At 38.7% G+C, this 16,129-nt stretch overlaps 1 protein-coding gene across 1 annotated transcript in view; it reads left to right on the forward strand.

Annotated features, from left to right (window-relative positions):
• The first annotated feature begins 1,081 nt into the window (after positions 1 to 1,081).
• The window catches only part of LOC115210279 (protein ECT2-like), a 182,868-nt gene continuing 167,820 nt past the window's right edge, over positions 1,082 to 16,129 (forward strand). Inside the window, exons 1-2 of the mRNA XM_036501941.1 lie at positions 1,082 to 1,163; positions 10,165 to 10,245. Of these exons, the coding sequence (XP_036357834.1) occupies positions 1,142 to 1,163; positions 10,165 to 10,245 (103 nt within the window). The 5' untranslated portion in view covers positions 1,082 to 1,141. The remainder of the gene's footprint in view (positions 1,164 to 10,164; positions 10,246 to 16,129) is intronic.

Below are 16,129 nucleotides of genomic sequence, written 5' to 3' on the forward strand. Positions count from 1 at the left end.
GCTTTCATTAAGAACAATTCTTAGCCTTGTATATGTATATATTCATAGTATTTAGGCAGCTAGCTGGCAGAAACGTTAGCGCGCCGGGCGAAATGATTAGCGGTATTTCGTCTGCCGTTACGTTCTGAGTTCAAATTCCGCCGAGGTCGACTTTGCCTTTCATCCTTTCGGGGTCGATAAATAAAGTACCAGTTACGCACTGGGTCGATATAATCGACTTAATCCGTTTGTCCCCTCTGTGTTTAGCCCCTTGTGGGTAGTAAAGAAATAGGTATTTTGTCTGTCGTTACGTTCTGAGGTCGACTTTGCCTTTCATCCTTTCGGGGTCGATAAATAAAGTACCAGTTTCGCACTGGGGTCGATGTAATCGACTTATTTCCTTTGTCTGTCCTTGTTTGTCCCCTCTGGGTTTAGCCCCTTGTAGGTAGTAAAGAAATATATATATATATATTTATATTATTTTTTATAGGCAGAAGTTACTAAGTAGCTCAAGGGTCAAGAGTTCGCACATAGCACGTGTCATACACGCAACTCTCGACTGTTGAGTATCTTGTAACTTCTATGAATTTAAAATAGTGTTAAAAAATTTGTACATATTCATGTTTTGAGTTCTATTTTCTCTTTTTACTTCATAAAACCTATATATATATATATATTTATATTATTTTTTATAGGCAGAAGTTACTAAGTAGCTCAAGGGTCAAGAGTTCGCACATAGCACGTGTCATACACGCAACTCTCGACTGTTGAGTATCTTGTAACTTCTATGAATTTAAAATAGTGTTAAAAAATTTGTACATATTCATGTTTTGAGTTCTATTTTCTCTTTTTACTTCATAAAACCTATATATATATATATATATTTATATATGTGTGTGATGACTAAGCCGAGTCGATGAGATTTTAGCGACCCTATTTCGAACAACTAATTCTCAACAGTAACAGGACTAGTAAAGTCACACCACATCGCCCGATTAAAACAAAAGACGAACAGACTGTTATAATAATGTTTATATTTAGCAACACAAGTGTTTCTGGGTTATTAAATCTCCACCCATTTCCTTCTGTGCGGGGTTGCGATTTCCGGTATGTCATCACATCTTTCAACCAATCAGAACCGTTAGATTTAAACAGTGACGAGATGGCGGATAATATGAATTCGGGTAAGAATCACCTTTAATTATTTTCTTCACTAAAACGACGACAAACCATAGAAGAATTTAAAAGCAATAAATATATACATATTGATATAATTGATAATCAATAGTCACGTTTTGATTTTTGATAACGATATTGTTTAAAGCAAATCAAACGAACGTGCAACTGTCTTCATTAATCTCAATGAATGACAATACTCGGAATTCGTTGTTTATCAAATTACTTTTAATTCGTTAATCTTTTTCGTTAATTCTATAATATTAAATAGGATTCCAGTTTCTAATTCCTTATAAATGTTTATTATCCACACTGTTTTCTAACTTACAAGTTAAAAAAAAAACCCACCAAAAACGACACAATTCAAGTGAAATCTTTGCCGTCTGCAACTTGGAAGTTTTGTTTTTTTCTAATTCATTTTTTTCTACTTGTTGATAATGGAAAATGTTTGTGATGTTTATTTAGCAACATTCTGGCTCCTATTCTGATAGTAATAATAATGTTCCTCTTCGTTTTTTTTTAAGAAACAAAAACTTGTGTTCTGTTTTTGCATATCTCGTCCACCTCTGTTTTTAGGCCACCTCTTTTGTATGTATGTAGTGTGTGTGTGTGTATATGTATATATATGTCTGTCTTCATGGTTCACACACAGAAATTAGAGTTTGGTACTACTCGAGAACAGTGGTCCCGGTGCGCGCACTCGCGTAGTCGCGCATCCACGCTAGCTAGTCGTAGATAGTCGATCCTATAACGACTACCTAGCAAAGTAAATAAAACACAAAATAAATAATTTTTTTACACAAAGTAAATAAAACACAAAAACACAAAGTAAGGATCAACTAGTCATGACTAGCTGGCGCGGATGCGCGAGTTCGCGAGAGCGCGCATCGGGACCACTGTTCTCAAGTAGTACCTTAGAGTTTGCTAATTGGATCCAATCTAATCAACCTCGGTAAGGATTACCGGCGAAGGTAAAGAATGCGCACACCACTCGTTCTGCGGCGTTGAAGAGGGTTACGCCGAAAGAGGGTGGTGTGCGTATTCTTTACCTTTGCCCGATTACCGACTCGGGATGAAACCCCATAGACACTAGTGAGGCGTTGATTTTTCCAATTCCCCTCAAATCTTAGAAAATATATTGAGTTTTCTTTAGCAGACCGTACTCCACCCTAGTTACTAATGTTGGGTTTTGGCAAACGGTAGCAAGAGAGATTCACGTAAAGCACTATCTTATATTAACTGAGACCACAACGAGAATCACCCCGAAACGGAATTGTTCGTTAAAATAGGTGGATCGTTTTCGGGCGTACACTGAATAGAATTGTTCCAAATTTTAGCTTTATTAGTAGAGCAAATCTATTTTAGAAATTTGTAACAAACTGGTTTTAGGTACTTGAGAAAAATAATGTAAAAACGTACACTAAGCCAGATAATATTTCTCTTGTCATTTTTAATATATCACGACTTCATAATTTTTGCTGAGACACTTCTATCACAGCATAAAATGATTTCACATATTTTTCATAAATTTAAATACACAATCTCTTAAAGTCCACGACCTCTGTTGCAAACTTTTTTTTTGTCATAGCTGCGATAGTTTTAGTCATTTGATCTGACAAAAGAAATGTGTCAAATATTGTCTATCATCTACATTGATAAAGAGACCTGTCCCATTTTAACAAAAACGCACCTGTATGCATACCTGTAACAAAATACCTCCCCTTTCCATCATCTTCCCTCACAATACTAGTGTCTGTTTAGTGTTTTTTTTTAACAAACATCCCTGGAATTTTTTCTTTATCCTTCAGTAAATTGGCATTTTTTTTAGCGAAGGGCTATCAGTGACTAAGCAGAGCTATCCACGCGTTCCAGTTGTGACCATCCCTTATTCTTTTCAGTCTTTAGTCTTACATTATATGTACAATGCGTTCTCGATTTAACTTTTTTTTTTAAGATAAAATATGCGATTTAAAGGAGATTTGGCTGCTATTTCGTTCGACTAATTAATGTTTATAATTGTATATTATCTTACTGAAGTTTATTTAATACAACTTTTAAACTAAGTATGGAAATGTAAAGAATGCGTCTTGTTACTTTTTAAACAATCTTCCTTTGATCTTAAAAAATAATTGTTTTGTTAATTTTTAATCGATTGTGTGTGTGTATGCGTGTAGGTAGATATGTACCTCCTTTAATGCAAAGCATCTATATCTTTCCCTCTACGCTTACTCTAACCTCTCATCACCTGGCATAAAACTATCTACCTCAATACTACTCTCCCTTTATTCGAGCGGGGGGGGGGTCTTGTAAGCCACTTGGTTACCTTAGTGGTGTTGGTGCCATGTAAAAAGCACCCAACACATTCTGCAAAGTGGTTGGTGTTAGGAAGGGCATCCAACCGTGGAAATCATGTCATAGCAGTCAGTTGAGCTTGGCACAGTCTTCTAACTTTCCAGCTCCTGTCAAACTATCTGATCCATGCCAGCATGGAAAACAGACGTTAAATGAATAAACTCAGAGGAAGCTTGCATCACTGAACCCTAACACTGACAGCAGGGGTGCAGCACAATGATTATTTCCCTACACATTGCTCGATACACATTTTTGAATCTAAAGTATCTCTATGCACACCCTCAGCTGCTATAAGTGGTAAAAACATTTTTTCTTCTAATTACCATGTTTATTAAACAGCTATTTAAGAAAAAGAGTGTCTGTAGTTTACAAAAATGACAAGTGACAATTTCTAGGCTCAAAAAAAATTGTTTATAAGCAAACTATAAAGATATGAAACTCTAAGGACTACTACAAATTAACTATGTACCCTAGTTATAAAATGATATTAGAAACAAAATATTTCTATTTAATAATAGTCTATATAAATGTTGGTTGGTTGATTTCACTAGTCATGCTTTATGTGGTGTAGAGAATGGGGGCAACAGAGTAACAGAAAGGTGCAGGATGAATGCTCATGCTTCGCTTGGTGGCAGGCAGTGCATAAAAGAACACTACATATATATATATATATATATATATATATATATATATACACGGTGAGAGAGAAAGAATTGTAGAGACAGTAGTTATACAAACGATAAATTTGCTTCATTTGATTTTAAGATAATATTTTCCGTTTTGAAAATCAATATTCATTTTGTCATTTTGTATAAGCACCAGGAAATGTGATAATACTCAAATTATAATTGTTGTATGTATGCCATATTTCCTGATACTATCCATAGAGGTAGAAGTATACTCCCAAAGTAACTGGTCATATGTCAGGTAACACTCTAGTATATGTATATGCATGCGTATATATCTATATATTAATTTACTCTAAAAGGATTCCTTGTCCAAATCTGGAATGTTTATCTCTTACCAATTTGCTGAACCACTCTTTCGTATCACAACAGACACATGCATGGTTGTGTGGGTTGAAGAGATTGCTTCCCAACTATGTGGTATTGAGTTCAGTCCCAATGTGCAGCACCTTGAGCAAATGTCTTCTACTATAGCCCCAGGCTGACCAAATCCTTGTGAGTGGATTTGATAGTTGGAAACTGGAAAAAACTTATATAAAGCTCCTGCAGTGTGTCCATGACCAACACTGATTGATCTCACTGTGTATGTGTATATAATTTAACATCCCTGTTCTGTGGCAGGCTTCGGTTAGATGGTTTGACAGAATCTGGTGTGTCCTTTGACTTGACTTGAGACAGCATTCACCCGGGGTGGGTTGAGCTGGCTTCATTCATCCTCAATGCTGCATCTCTCACAAACGCCGACCAGGCCTGGTGATTTGAGGCTAACGACCATGTGATCTCCAACCACTCCTTATTCCAGCGGCAAACGCTGTAGATATGGGGGCCTAGGTTGGGTTTCAGATCAGCCTTGACTGCCATCAGCCAGGTTTTTCGTTGTCCACCACATCACTTTCGCCAACCCTGAAGGGGAGCTGGGGCAATTGCTTCGTAGATGAATTCTCCTGGTTGATGACGGAGGGCATGACCCAGCCAACGCAGACGTCTCGTTAGGATGACTTGTTGGAGGGAGGTGATTCTGCACTGGTGTCGCACCGAATTGTTGGAAACAAAGTGATGCCATTGGTGTGTCCTAGGACTGCATCACACTCCAATATCTGTTTTGAAATGGTTTTCACTTTTGGATGCCCTTCCTAATGCTAACTACTTTAAAGCATGAACTGAGTGCTTTTTTTGTGCCATCTGCATTATTGTGGTTGTTACACAGTTTGCAGGACAATAAGCCCTGGGGGAGGTGTATGTGGGGAACTTTATTATGACAGAGGTAGGGCAGAGCAGGTTGCTTCAGAGGGATTTGCATGACTATTCACATTTAGTAGGGGAAAAGGAGGGTGAGAAAGAAAGAGACAATGACCATTAGGGGCTGCAATAAATAGATAATGAATATATGTATATATAGATATCTATATATAAATATAAATCTTAGTCTTAGTAAGTAGGAAAGCAGACAAATCACAAATCCCTTCAGGTAGATGGCCCTGCTCAATCTACAGAAAAGATGTAGGTAGAAACTCCATAAGAGGTACTCGGTGTAAACTATGGATACATAAGAGGTGCAGTAATATCAAAGGAAGGCTAACTGGGAGGATAGTTTTTGTGTGTGGCAGATGCACAGGGACAATAAACACCAAAGATGTACAAAAAACAGATTCCATCACATGCTAGGGGAAAAACTAGAAGTAGTTGATAGAGAGTATAAGCACCCTGAAAGAAAAGTTGGACATAAGAAGCATCAGATGTGGTTGCAAGAGAGATGACTGTGCTGGTATGGTCATGTGTTGCATATGGATGAGGATAGCTGTGTGAAGAAGTGTCACACCCTAGCAGTTGAGGGAACCTGTGGAAGAGGTAGACCCAAGAAAACCGGGGATGAGGTGAAACATGACTTTTGAACACTGGGCCTCACAGAGGCAATGACAAGTGACTGAGACCTTTGGAGATATACTGTGCTTAAGAAGACCCGGCATGCCAAGTTAGACCATGACTGTGGCGTATGCCAGTGCTGTATAACCAGTCCATTTAAGAGTCCCCTTCACTCATTGGACAATGAACTATGCTTGCGAAGACCTGTTGAGGCAAGTGAAATTGCTGTCGTGACTGATTGCAGTACTGCCTGATTGGCACCCATGCTAGTGGAATGTTAGAAGCATCATTTGAATTTGATTGTTGCCAGTGCCACCTGACTGGCTCCCATGCCGGTGGCACATTAAAAAAAGCACCATTTGAGCATGGTCATTGTCAGTGCTGCCAGACTGGCTCCTGTGCAGGTGGCACATAAAAAGCACCATTTGAGTATGGCCGATGCCAGTACTGCCTGACTGGCCCTTGTGCTGGTGGCATGTAAAAGCACCCACTACACTCTCAGAGTGGTTGGTGTTAGGAAGGGCAACCAGCTGTAAAAACTCTGCCTGATCAGATTGGAGACAGGTTCAGCCTTCTGGCTTGCCGTCCCTCAGTCAAACCGTCCAACCCATGCCAGCATGGAAAGCAGACGTTAAAAGATGATGATATATATCTACTACATAGGTGGAAAATTGGTGTGTGTTTGGTTGTGGCATTGTTAGCTAACTCCTCCTACATCGTTTTATTGATTTTGATGAAACTTGACATGTGGGTAGAAATCATGTCTGGAAACCTTGTGACATATTTAGATTGTTGAAAAAATCAAATGTTTTTTTAAACACTCAAGGGAAATAACCCAAAGCACCTGCACTTTATTTGAATTCTTACTATTGGGTAATTAATTTCATGTTATTACATAATTGACTTCACAATTTGGATATTCATAACTTATTGGGAATTCTTAAAAACAAGATCCAGTGTAAGACAGGTTGATATTCTCATCATCATCATCGTTTAATGTCCGCTTTCCATGCTAGCATAGGTTGGACGATTTGACTGAGGTCAGGCGAACCAGACATCAATATATATATTTATGTATATGTATGTGTGTATATGTTTCTGTGTCTGTGTTTGTCCCTCCAACATCGCTTGATAACCGATGCTGGTGTGTTTACGTCCCTGTAACTTAGTGGTTCAGCAAGAGAGACCGATAGAATAAGTACTTGGCTTACAAAGAATAAGTCCTGGAGTCAATTTGCTCGACTAAAGGCAGTGCTCCAGCATGGCCACTGTCAAATGACTGAAATAAGTCAAAGAGTAAAGAGTATCCAATGTGTCCTTTTTTCTCGAGTGTGATATGGAGATGGGGCTGTTATTTCTAGCAGGTCATTTGACCTCATAAAAGTTCTGTGATTGAGACGAGTGCAATAAATTGTATGAAATGTAGCAACCTGCCTGAGATTGCCCATGGTTTTATGATAGAGACCATCCGAGCGTGATCGTTGCCAGAACAGCCAACTGGCTTCTGTGCCAGTGGCACATAAAAGGGCACAATTCTAGCGTGATCGTTACCACCTGTGCTGGTGGCATGTGTAAAAAGATTCGAGCGAGGTCGTTGCCAGTATCGCCTGATGACCCCTGTGCCGGTGGCACGTAAAAAGCATCCACTACACTCTTGGAGTGGTTGGCATTAGGAAGGGCATCCTGCTGTAGAAACTCTACCAGATCAAGATTGGAGCTTGGTGCAGCCATCTGGTTCGCCAGCCCTCAGTCAAAATCGTCCAGCACATGCTAGCATGGAAAGCGGACATTAAACGATGATGATGATGATGACTTCCTATTTTCAAGTGACTGAAATTAAAAACTTTCATCAAAATTTCCTGTTATATCCAAACACAGCTTAATTACAGTCACTTTATTAAATTCTTCATTATTTTCAAAATGAATTAAAAAGTACCTTGGATTGCCAAACAACCTGCTGTGCTTACCTTGGATCGTAGGGTAACCTACTGTGCTTGAGGAGACCTATTGAGTCAAGTACATCAACATCAAAATAAATATCAAATGGAAATTGTAGTTACGATGCCTGTGCCGGCGGCACATATGAAGCACCATCTGAACATGGCCGATGCCAGTGCCGCCTTGACTGGCTTCTGTGCTGGTGGCACATGACCTGCTGTGCTTGAGGAGACCTATTGAGTGAAGTACATCAACATCAAAATAAATATCAAATGGAAATTGTAGTTGTGATACCTGTGCCGGTGGCACGTAAAAAGCACCATTCGAACGTGGCCGATGCCAGCGCCGCCTTGACTGGCTTCTCTGCTGGTGGCACGTAAAAAGCACCCACTACACTCATGGCATGGTTGGCGTTAGGAAGGGCATCCAGCTGTAGAAACACTGCCAGATCAGACTAGAGCCTGGTGCAGTCCCCTGGCTTCCCAGACCCCGGTCGAACTGTCCAACCCGTGCTAGCATGGAAAACGGACGATGATGATGATGATGAAGTGTATTTCAATAGAAATTGGGTAAGAAAAGCATTAAGATAACAGTCTGTTGTTCTGATGGTAGAAGGTGCCATGAAACGGTATGGTGATGAAGTAGGGAATTCACTTGTGGTTTCTTCTGAATATTTTCCAATGTTGGAAGAAGAAGGAATCTTATCTTTATTGTGAGTTTGGCAAATATTAATGTGTGAAACTGTCTTACATAAAAAGTTGCCCAAACATATGTAAGAAGGGAGTATTTATTTAAAGTTTACAGAAAGAATAGTATAATGAAGGTTTTTATTCCATATAATATTGAAATAAGTAGTTCTTACATCTAGGTATTTAATCCCTTAGTATTCAGGTTATTTTGTTAAATTTGATGCTTATTTATTTGCATTGCTTTGAATTAATCATGCATTCTCATAGCTTAAAGATTTCAGTGGTGTGACTCTATTTTAGGATGACATTGTAGGGCAGGTATGAGTGACCAGATCTAGTCAGTTTGAATGTAAAGCATATCGAATATTTTGGGCCTGATATGATTGGTTTAAATGCTAAAGGGTTACATGTTAGATTGTCAGATCTCCTTCAAAAACTATAGTGAAAGTTCTGATCGGATGGAAGAAATGGATATTTAATCACAGTTGGTGATAATAGAGAATATTGGTTTGAAATGAGGAGAACAAAAAAAAAGAGTTGTGACCTTAGTTTAAGAGTGAATGATGTAGATGGAGAAATGAGAGAGAAAAAAATCCTACCAAAAACAATAAATTCTTCAATGGAACAAGTAGACTGGAGATTGCAACTAATTTCATGTTATATACTTGCCAGGTGTTCCTTTATAGTGTAAAGGTTGGTATTGCATTTGTAGTTTCTCACCTGGGAAATATATGAAATAAATCATGCATATATGTATATATATGTATGTATATGTATATATATATATGTATGTATATGTATATATATATATGTATGTATATGTATATATATATATGTATATATGTATGTATATGTATATATATGTATGTATATATATATATTATATATATATATATATATATGTGTGTGTGTGTATATATATATATATATATATAATATATATATATATATATATATATACATACATACATCTTCTTTTGCTTGATTAATAGGTAATGTGAATTAACAAAGATCAAAGCAGTTTCATTTTCCTTTGAATCTAAATACTTTTGATTTATTATGCATAAGGTATATTTCTCATTTTTTTTTTAAAAAGAATTGATGGCGGCTCGGTTGATGGTTGTATTTAACTGACTGACATCAAAGAATGAAAATTATACTCTAACTTACTTTACATTTGGATGTCAGTGTTATGTAAACCAAGAAAATGTAGCTTTTATACGTTTTGTAATGTTTGTGTTTTATCATGGTGAGAACTATAAAATCAGTAATACTTAATGTTTCCTAAATTACCTCTGGTTATTTTCTGTTAAGTCAACACAAGTGCTGAAAGTATTTGTTGCAGAATATAATCAGTGTTAGCATTTTTAAAACTTTCCTTATATGAAAGAGGTAACCAGTATGAACCTATACTGAATTCTTCCATCTCTTTGACACAATATTATTTCAGGATTTTTCATGCTCAATATTTTATCATTCAGGTATCTCTTTTGATACGTCGGCCACACCAAATAGGCAATTAAATGCCAAGACTCTGTCCACCAGATCCATACTGAAACCTGGTATGTATGAATTCTAGTTATCTTGCACGTCTTTTATAGTTCCAACCATTAAACTGTCTGTGTCATCCTGTGTTTGAATATTTTCATATGGAATGCTTTTTGCAGATCAGTACCACATACATGATTATTGACTACCAATATGTGTATGTATGAATGCATGTGTGTGTGTATACTTATACATACATAAATTATATATATACATTATATATATATACATACATAATATATATATATACACATACATAAAAAAAGACAAATGGAAATTGTAGTTGTGATACCTGTGTCGGTGGTACGTTAAAAGCACCATCCGTACGTGGCCGAAGCTAGCACCGCCTTGACCGGCTTCCGTGCCAGTGGCATGTAAAAAGCACCAACCGATTGTGGCCGTTGCCAGCCTCCCCTGGCACCTGTGCTGGTGGCACGTAAAAAGCATTCACTACGCTCACGGAGTGGTTGGCGTTAGGAAGGGCATCTAACTGTAGAAACACTGCCAGATGGAAGGACTGGAAGAACAGTGGTAAAAGGGAATTGTATCAGATTGCCAGAAGGGAGCTAAGAGACAGGTTTACTTAGTCAGTGTTCTGCATTGTGAGTGTTTTGTTTTGCATGACAGTGTGTGAGAAAGAATTGTGATGCTATAGGAGAGAAATGTGTCTGCATGGATGATGGCTCACTTGCATTTAATGAGGCTGCAAAGAGAGACTTGGAGACACTACTATGAAAGGTTGCTATATGAAGAGAATGAATGGGAAATAGAGAATCTGCTGAATGTCGACCCAACAGAGGGACCAGCTATCCGAATTGACAGTACCTTGGTAGATAAAGCAATTAAGGGTATAGACAGGGAAAGCCCCCGGTCTGTCAGGAATCACTGCAGAGATGCTTAAAATATCTGAAAATGGTGTTGGCTATAGCCTAGTCACCCATATACTAAACCAGGTGATACACAAAGGAGTCATACCCAATGACTGGTGTAGCAGCACCATAGTCAACTGCTACAAAAGTAAATGTGATGCATTAGATATGAATAATTATAGAGATATCAAGTTGTTGGATCAGGTAATGAAAGTCACGGAGAGGGTTATAGACCAACTAATTAGGGAGAGAGTCAATTAAGTCAAGATGCAATTTGGGTTTGTGCCAGGGAAAAGCACCACTGACGCTACATTTCTGGTAAGACAGCTGCAGGAGAAATACCTGGCCAAAGATAAACCTCTGTGCCTGGCTTTCGTTGACATGGAGAAAGCCTTTGACAAGGTCCCTCTGATCCCTTATCTGGTGGTCAATGCAGAAACTAGGGATATATGAGTGGTTAGTGAAAGCTGTACAAGCCATTTACAGAGATGCTGTCAGTAAGGTAAGGGTTGGCAATGAGTATAGTGAAGAATTCCAGGTAGGGGACTCCCAAGGATCAGTCCTCAGCCCACTCTTATTCATCATAGTCCTCCAGGCAGTAATGGAGGAATTGAAGAAGGATGCCCCTGGGAGCTTCTCTATGCTGATGACCTTGCTCTAATAGCGGAGTCACTATCAGAACTAGAGAAGTTTCAGGTGTGGAAGCAAGGTTTAAAATCGAAGGGCCTTAGAGTCAATCAAACAAAAATCAAAGTCTTAATAAATAGGTACATAAGATGTACCTGGTGTAAGTTTTGGACACATAAGAGGTGCAGCAATATCAAAGGAAGGCTAAGTGGGAAGATAGTTTTTGTGTGTGGCAAATGCTCAGGGGCAATAAACACTGAAAATGTGCAGAAAACAGCTTTTGTCACGTTCCGGGGGAAATAACTAGATGTAGTTGATAGCTTCCATTACCTTGGTGACCAAGTCTGTAGCTGGGGTGGATGCTCTGTGAGTGTAGCTGCTAGAATAAGAATAGCCTGGGTAAAGTTCAGAGAGCTCCTACCTCTGCTGGTGACAAAGGACCTCTCGCTCAGAGTAAAAGGTAGACTGTATGAAGCCTGTGTGTGAACAGCCATGCTATATGGTAGTGAAACATGGACTGTGACTGCTGAGGACATGTGTAAGCTGGCAAGGAATGAAGCCAGTATGCTCTGCTGGATGTGTAATGTCAGTGTGCGTACACGACAGAGTGTAAGTACCCTAAGAGAAAAGTTAGACTTAAGAAGCATCAGATGTGGTGTACAAGAGAGACGACTGCGCTGGTATGGTCATGTGTTGCATATGGAGGAGGACAGCTGTGTGAAAAAGTGTCACACCCTAGCATTTGAGGGAACCTGTGTAAGAGGTAGACCCTGGAAGACCTGGGATGAAGTGGTAAAGCACGACCTTTGAACATTGGGCCTCATGGAGGTGATGACAAGTGAAGGAGATCTTTGGAGATATACTGTGCTTGAGAAGACCCTGCAAGCCAAGTGAGACCGTAACTGTGACCTATGCCAGTGCAGCATAACCAGCCCATTTAAGAGTACCCTTCAATCATTGGGCAATAAACTGCGCTTGTGAAGACCTGTTGAGGCAAGTGAAGTCATTGCCATGGCTGATGACATTACTGCCTGATTGGCACCCTGCCGGTGATACGTAAAAAAGCACCTTTCGAGTGTGGTCGATGCCAGTGCCGCCTGACTGGTCCCTTGCTGGTAGCATGTAGAAAGCACCATTCGTGTTTGATTGTTGCCAGCGCCACCTGTTTGGCTCCCGTGCTGGTGGCACGCAAAAAACACTTTTCAAGCATGGTTGATGCCAGTACTGTCTCACAGTCCCTAGTGCTGTTGGCACGTAATAAGCACCCACTACACTCTCAGAGTGGTTGGCATTAGGAAGGGTGTTCAACTGTAGAAACTTTGCAAGTTCAGATTGGAGCCTGGTGCAGCCTTCTGGCTTGCCAGTCCTCAGTCAAACTGTGTAACCCATGCCAAGATGGAAAATGGACGTTAAACAACGATGACGATGATAGTATTAATATATTATTGCGTTTTAATAATATAATTTTTCTCTGATTCTACTCATTCTTGAATTTGATGGACATAAAACGGTACGTAAGCCGACTCAAGAATTCTCTAGTGAGACTCTATTGATGTACCTGAAGAGACCCAGAACGGGTCGAAACGTGTTGTACCCAATAAAGTATATTACACATTCCATCTCCTACTTTATTAATACTGTTACCTCAACCACCACTATGGAGTTCCTGCCGTAAATCTAAGGATAACAATAGGTAATCAAAACTGCTGGTGCTTTACCTACCATCCATTTATACATTTTGTACAATTTCTCCATTATATATATGTGTGTGTGTATATATATATATACAAAATGAGAAAATGGAGAAACATACTTAAATCAATCAATCATCAACCATCAGATAATACCCAATCAATACTTTATTACACCATTACATAACAGCAAAGACATTATACATAATATATTGTAAATATAACTAGACATGGAAATATAAATATAAAATACAATTACATCATATCTGACAGCTGTTTCGGCCGTGAGGACAAGTATGTCTCATTTAACCTATTAGCCATATAAAGCAGGTATAAATGAGACATTAACAAGGTTGTCTCACGGCCTCTTCAGAGAATTTAATATAAGCGTGAAAAAAAATTTACATATAGAATAATCAATATCAAGTGGACAGATGAATTAGACTTATTGATATGCAGATGTCCGCTTGCTGTACATGGTACAATCATGGTTGTTATTATTATTATTATTATTATTATTAATATTAATATTAATTTTTATTGACTTTTTGTAGGGTTATACATTTTAATGAACTGGACTGTGTTTTTATATATATATATATGTCTGCTTTAAATTTAAATGTGAGTGTACATGTATTTCCTTGATGTTAGTTATGGAACTAGGAGTCCAAAATGGAAAATAACTGTGTTTGTTAATGTATACTGATATATTTTGTTTATATTGTATTATTGTATTAATGTGTATATATATATGTGTAGAATTATGAGTGTCTATGCACACATTTTTATATTTTATATTTTTATATTTATATGTAAATTTTTTTCACACTTATATTAAATTCTCTGAAGAGGCCGTGAGACATCCTTGTTAATGTCTCATTTATACCTGCTTTATATGGCTAATAGGTTAAATGAGACATACTTGTCCTCACGGCCGAAACAGCTGTCAGATATGATGTAATTGTATTTTATATTTCTATTTCCATGTCTAGTTATATTTACAATATATTATGTATAATGTCTTTGCTGTTATGTAATGGTGTAATAAAGTATTGATTGGGTATTATCTGATGGTTGATGATTGATTGATTTAAGTATGTTTCTCCATTTTCTCATTTTGTATTATTAATTTACGGTAATATTTTTACCCTTGCCCACATAATACAGTAGATGAATTAATTGCACCGGAATTTTTAACATTTATGTATTAGTCTTGTTGGGTACCTCTCTAGCAGCATATTGGATATATGTTATCCCATGGTGGGTTGAATTTTCAACCCCTATCTCATTTCATATATATATATATATATATATATATATATATATATATATATATCTATATCATCATCATCATCATCATTTAGCGTCCGTTTTCCATGCTAGCATGGGTTGGACAGTTTAACTGGGGTCTGTGAAGCCTGAAGGCTTCATCAGGCCCAGTCAGATTTGGCAGTGTTTCTACGGCTGGATGCCCTTCCTAACGCCAACCACTCCGCTAGTGTAGTGGGTGTTTTTTACGTGCCACCTGCACAGGTGCCAGACAGAGCTGGCACAACGGCGATGAACGGATGGTGCTTTTACGTGTCACTGGCACGGGGCCAGGCGATGCTGGCAACGGACACGAACGGATGGTGCTTTTACGTGCCACCGACACGGGGCCAGACAGAGCTGGCAAACGGCCACGAACGGACGGTGCTTTTACGTGTCACCGGCACGGGGGCCAGCCGAGGCTGGCAACGAACACGAACGGATGGTGCTTTTACGTGCCACCGACACGGGCCCAGACAGAGCTGGCAAACGGCCACGAACGGACGGTGCTTTTACGTGTCACCGGCACGGGGGCCAGCCGAGGCTGGCAACAGACACGAACGGATGGTGCTTTTACGTGCCACCGACACGGGGCCAGACAGAGCTGGCAAACGGCCATGAACGGACGGTGCTTTTACGTGTACAAAAAAGGGACAACAAAACATCCAGATAGGCGATACAAAGAAAACAAGGAGGGGTGATTTGGAGTTTTCTTTCCTCAGTCGAATTCCAGATTATCTTTGCAATTTCAGCTGGTTATACTCGAGATTGCTCCAATCTGGCCAACAACAGGAAATAATGATGGCGGCTGTATGTAATATAAAACCAAAAAAGGAAAAATTTAATTGTCACTGATTGTGACTAACGGTGCAGGGTAGCACCTGCATTGCTAGAAATAAGAGCTAGAAACCTTTATGTGCAGGAAGGATGTCTATGCACTGATAGGAGAGTTAACAACCCTACAGTGAGCGAGACCTCCATACTAGTCTAGTTTCGCTTAGAATTAAAGCTTATCAGTGGTGACTACTCCATAGGTGGATGGTTTGGCTACATCCCAACTATCAGTATATATTATTTACCATTTGAATCAGTGACTGATTCAGCAAAATGGTAATGTGAAAATTATGAAATAATGAAGGCAGCTATATGCAGTTTAAAACCAAGAAGGAAAAATTCAATTGTCACTAATTGTGACATACAATATATATATTTTACTGGTTTCAGTGATTTGACTGTGGCCATGCTGGATCAATGCCTTTAGTCGAACTAATCAACCTCAGGACTTATTCTTTGTAAGCCTAGTATTTATTCTATCAGTCTCTTTTGCTGAACTGCTATGTTACGGGTATGTAAACACACCAACGTTAGTTACCAAGCGATGATGGGGGACAAACACAGGCACA

This window comes from Octopus sinensis, linkage group LG4, assembly GCF_006345805.1.
Source record: "Octopus sinensis linkage group LG4, ASM634580v1, whole genome shotgun sequence".
Lineage (NCBI taxonomy): Eukaryota > Metazoa > Mollusca > Cephalopoda > Octopoda > Octopodidae > Octopus > Octopus sinensis.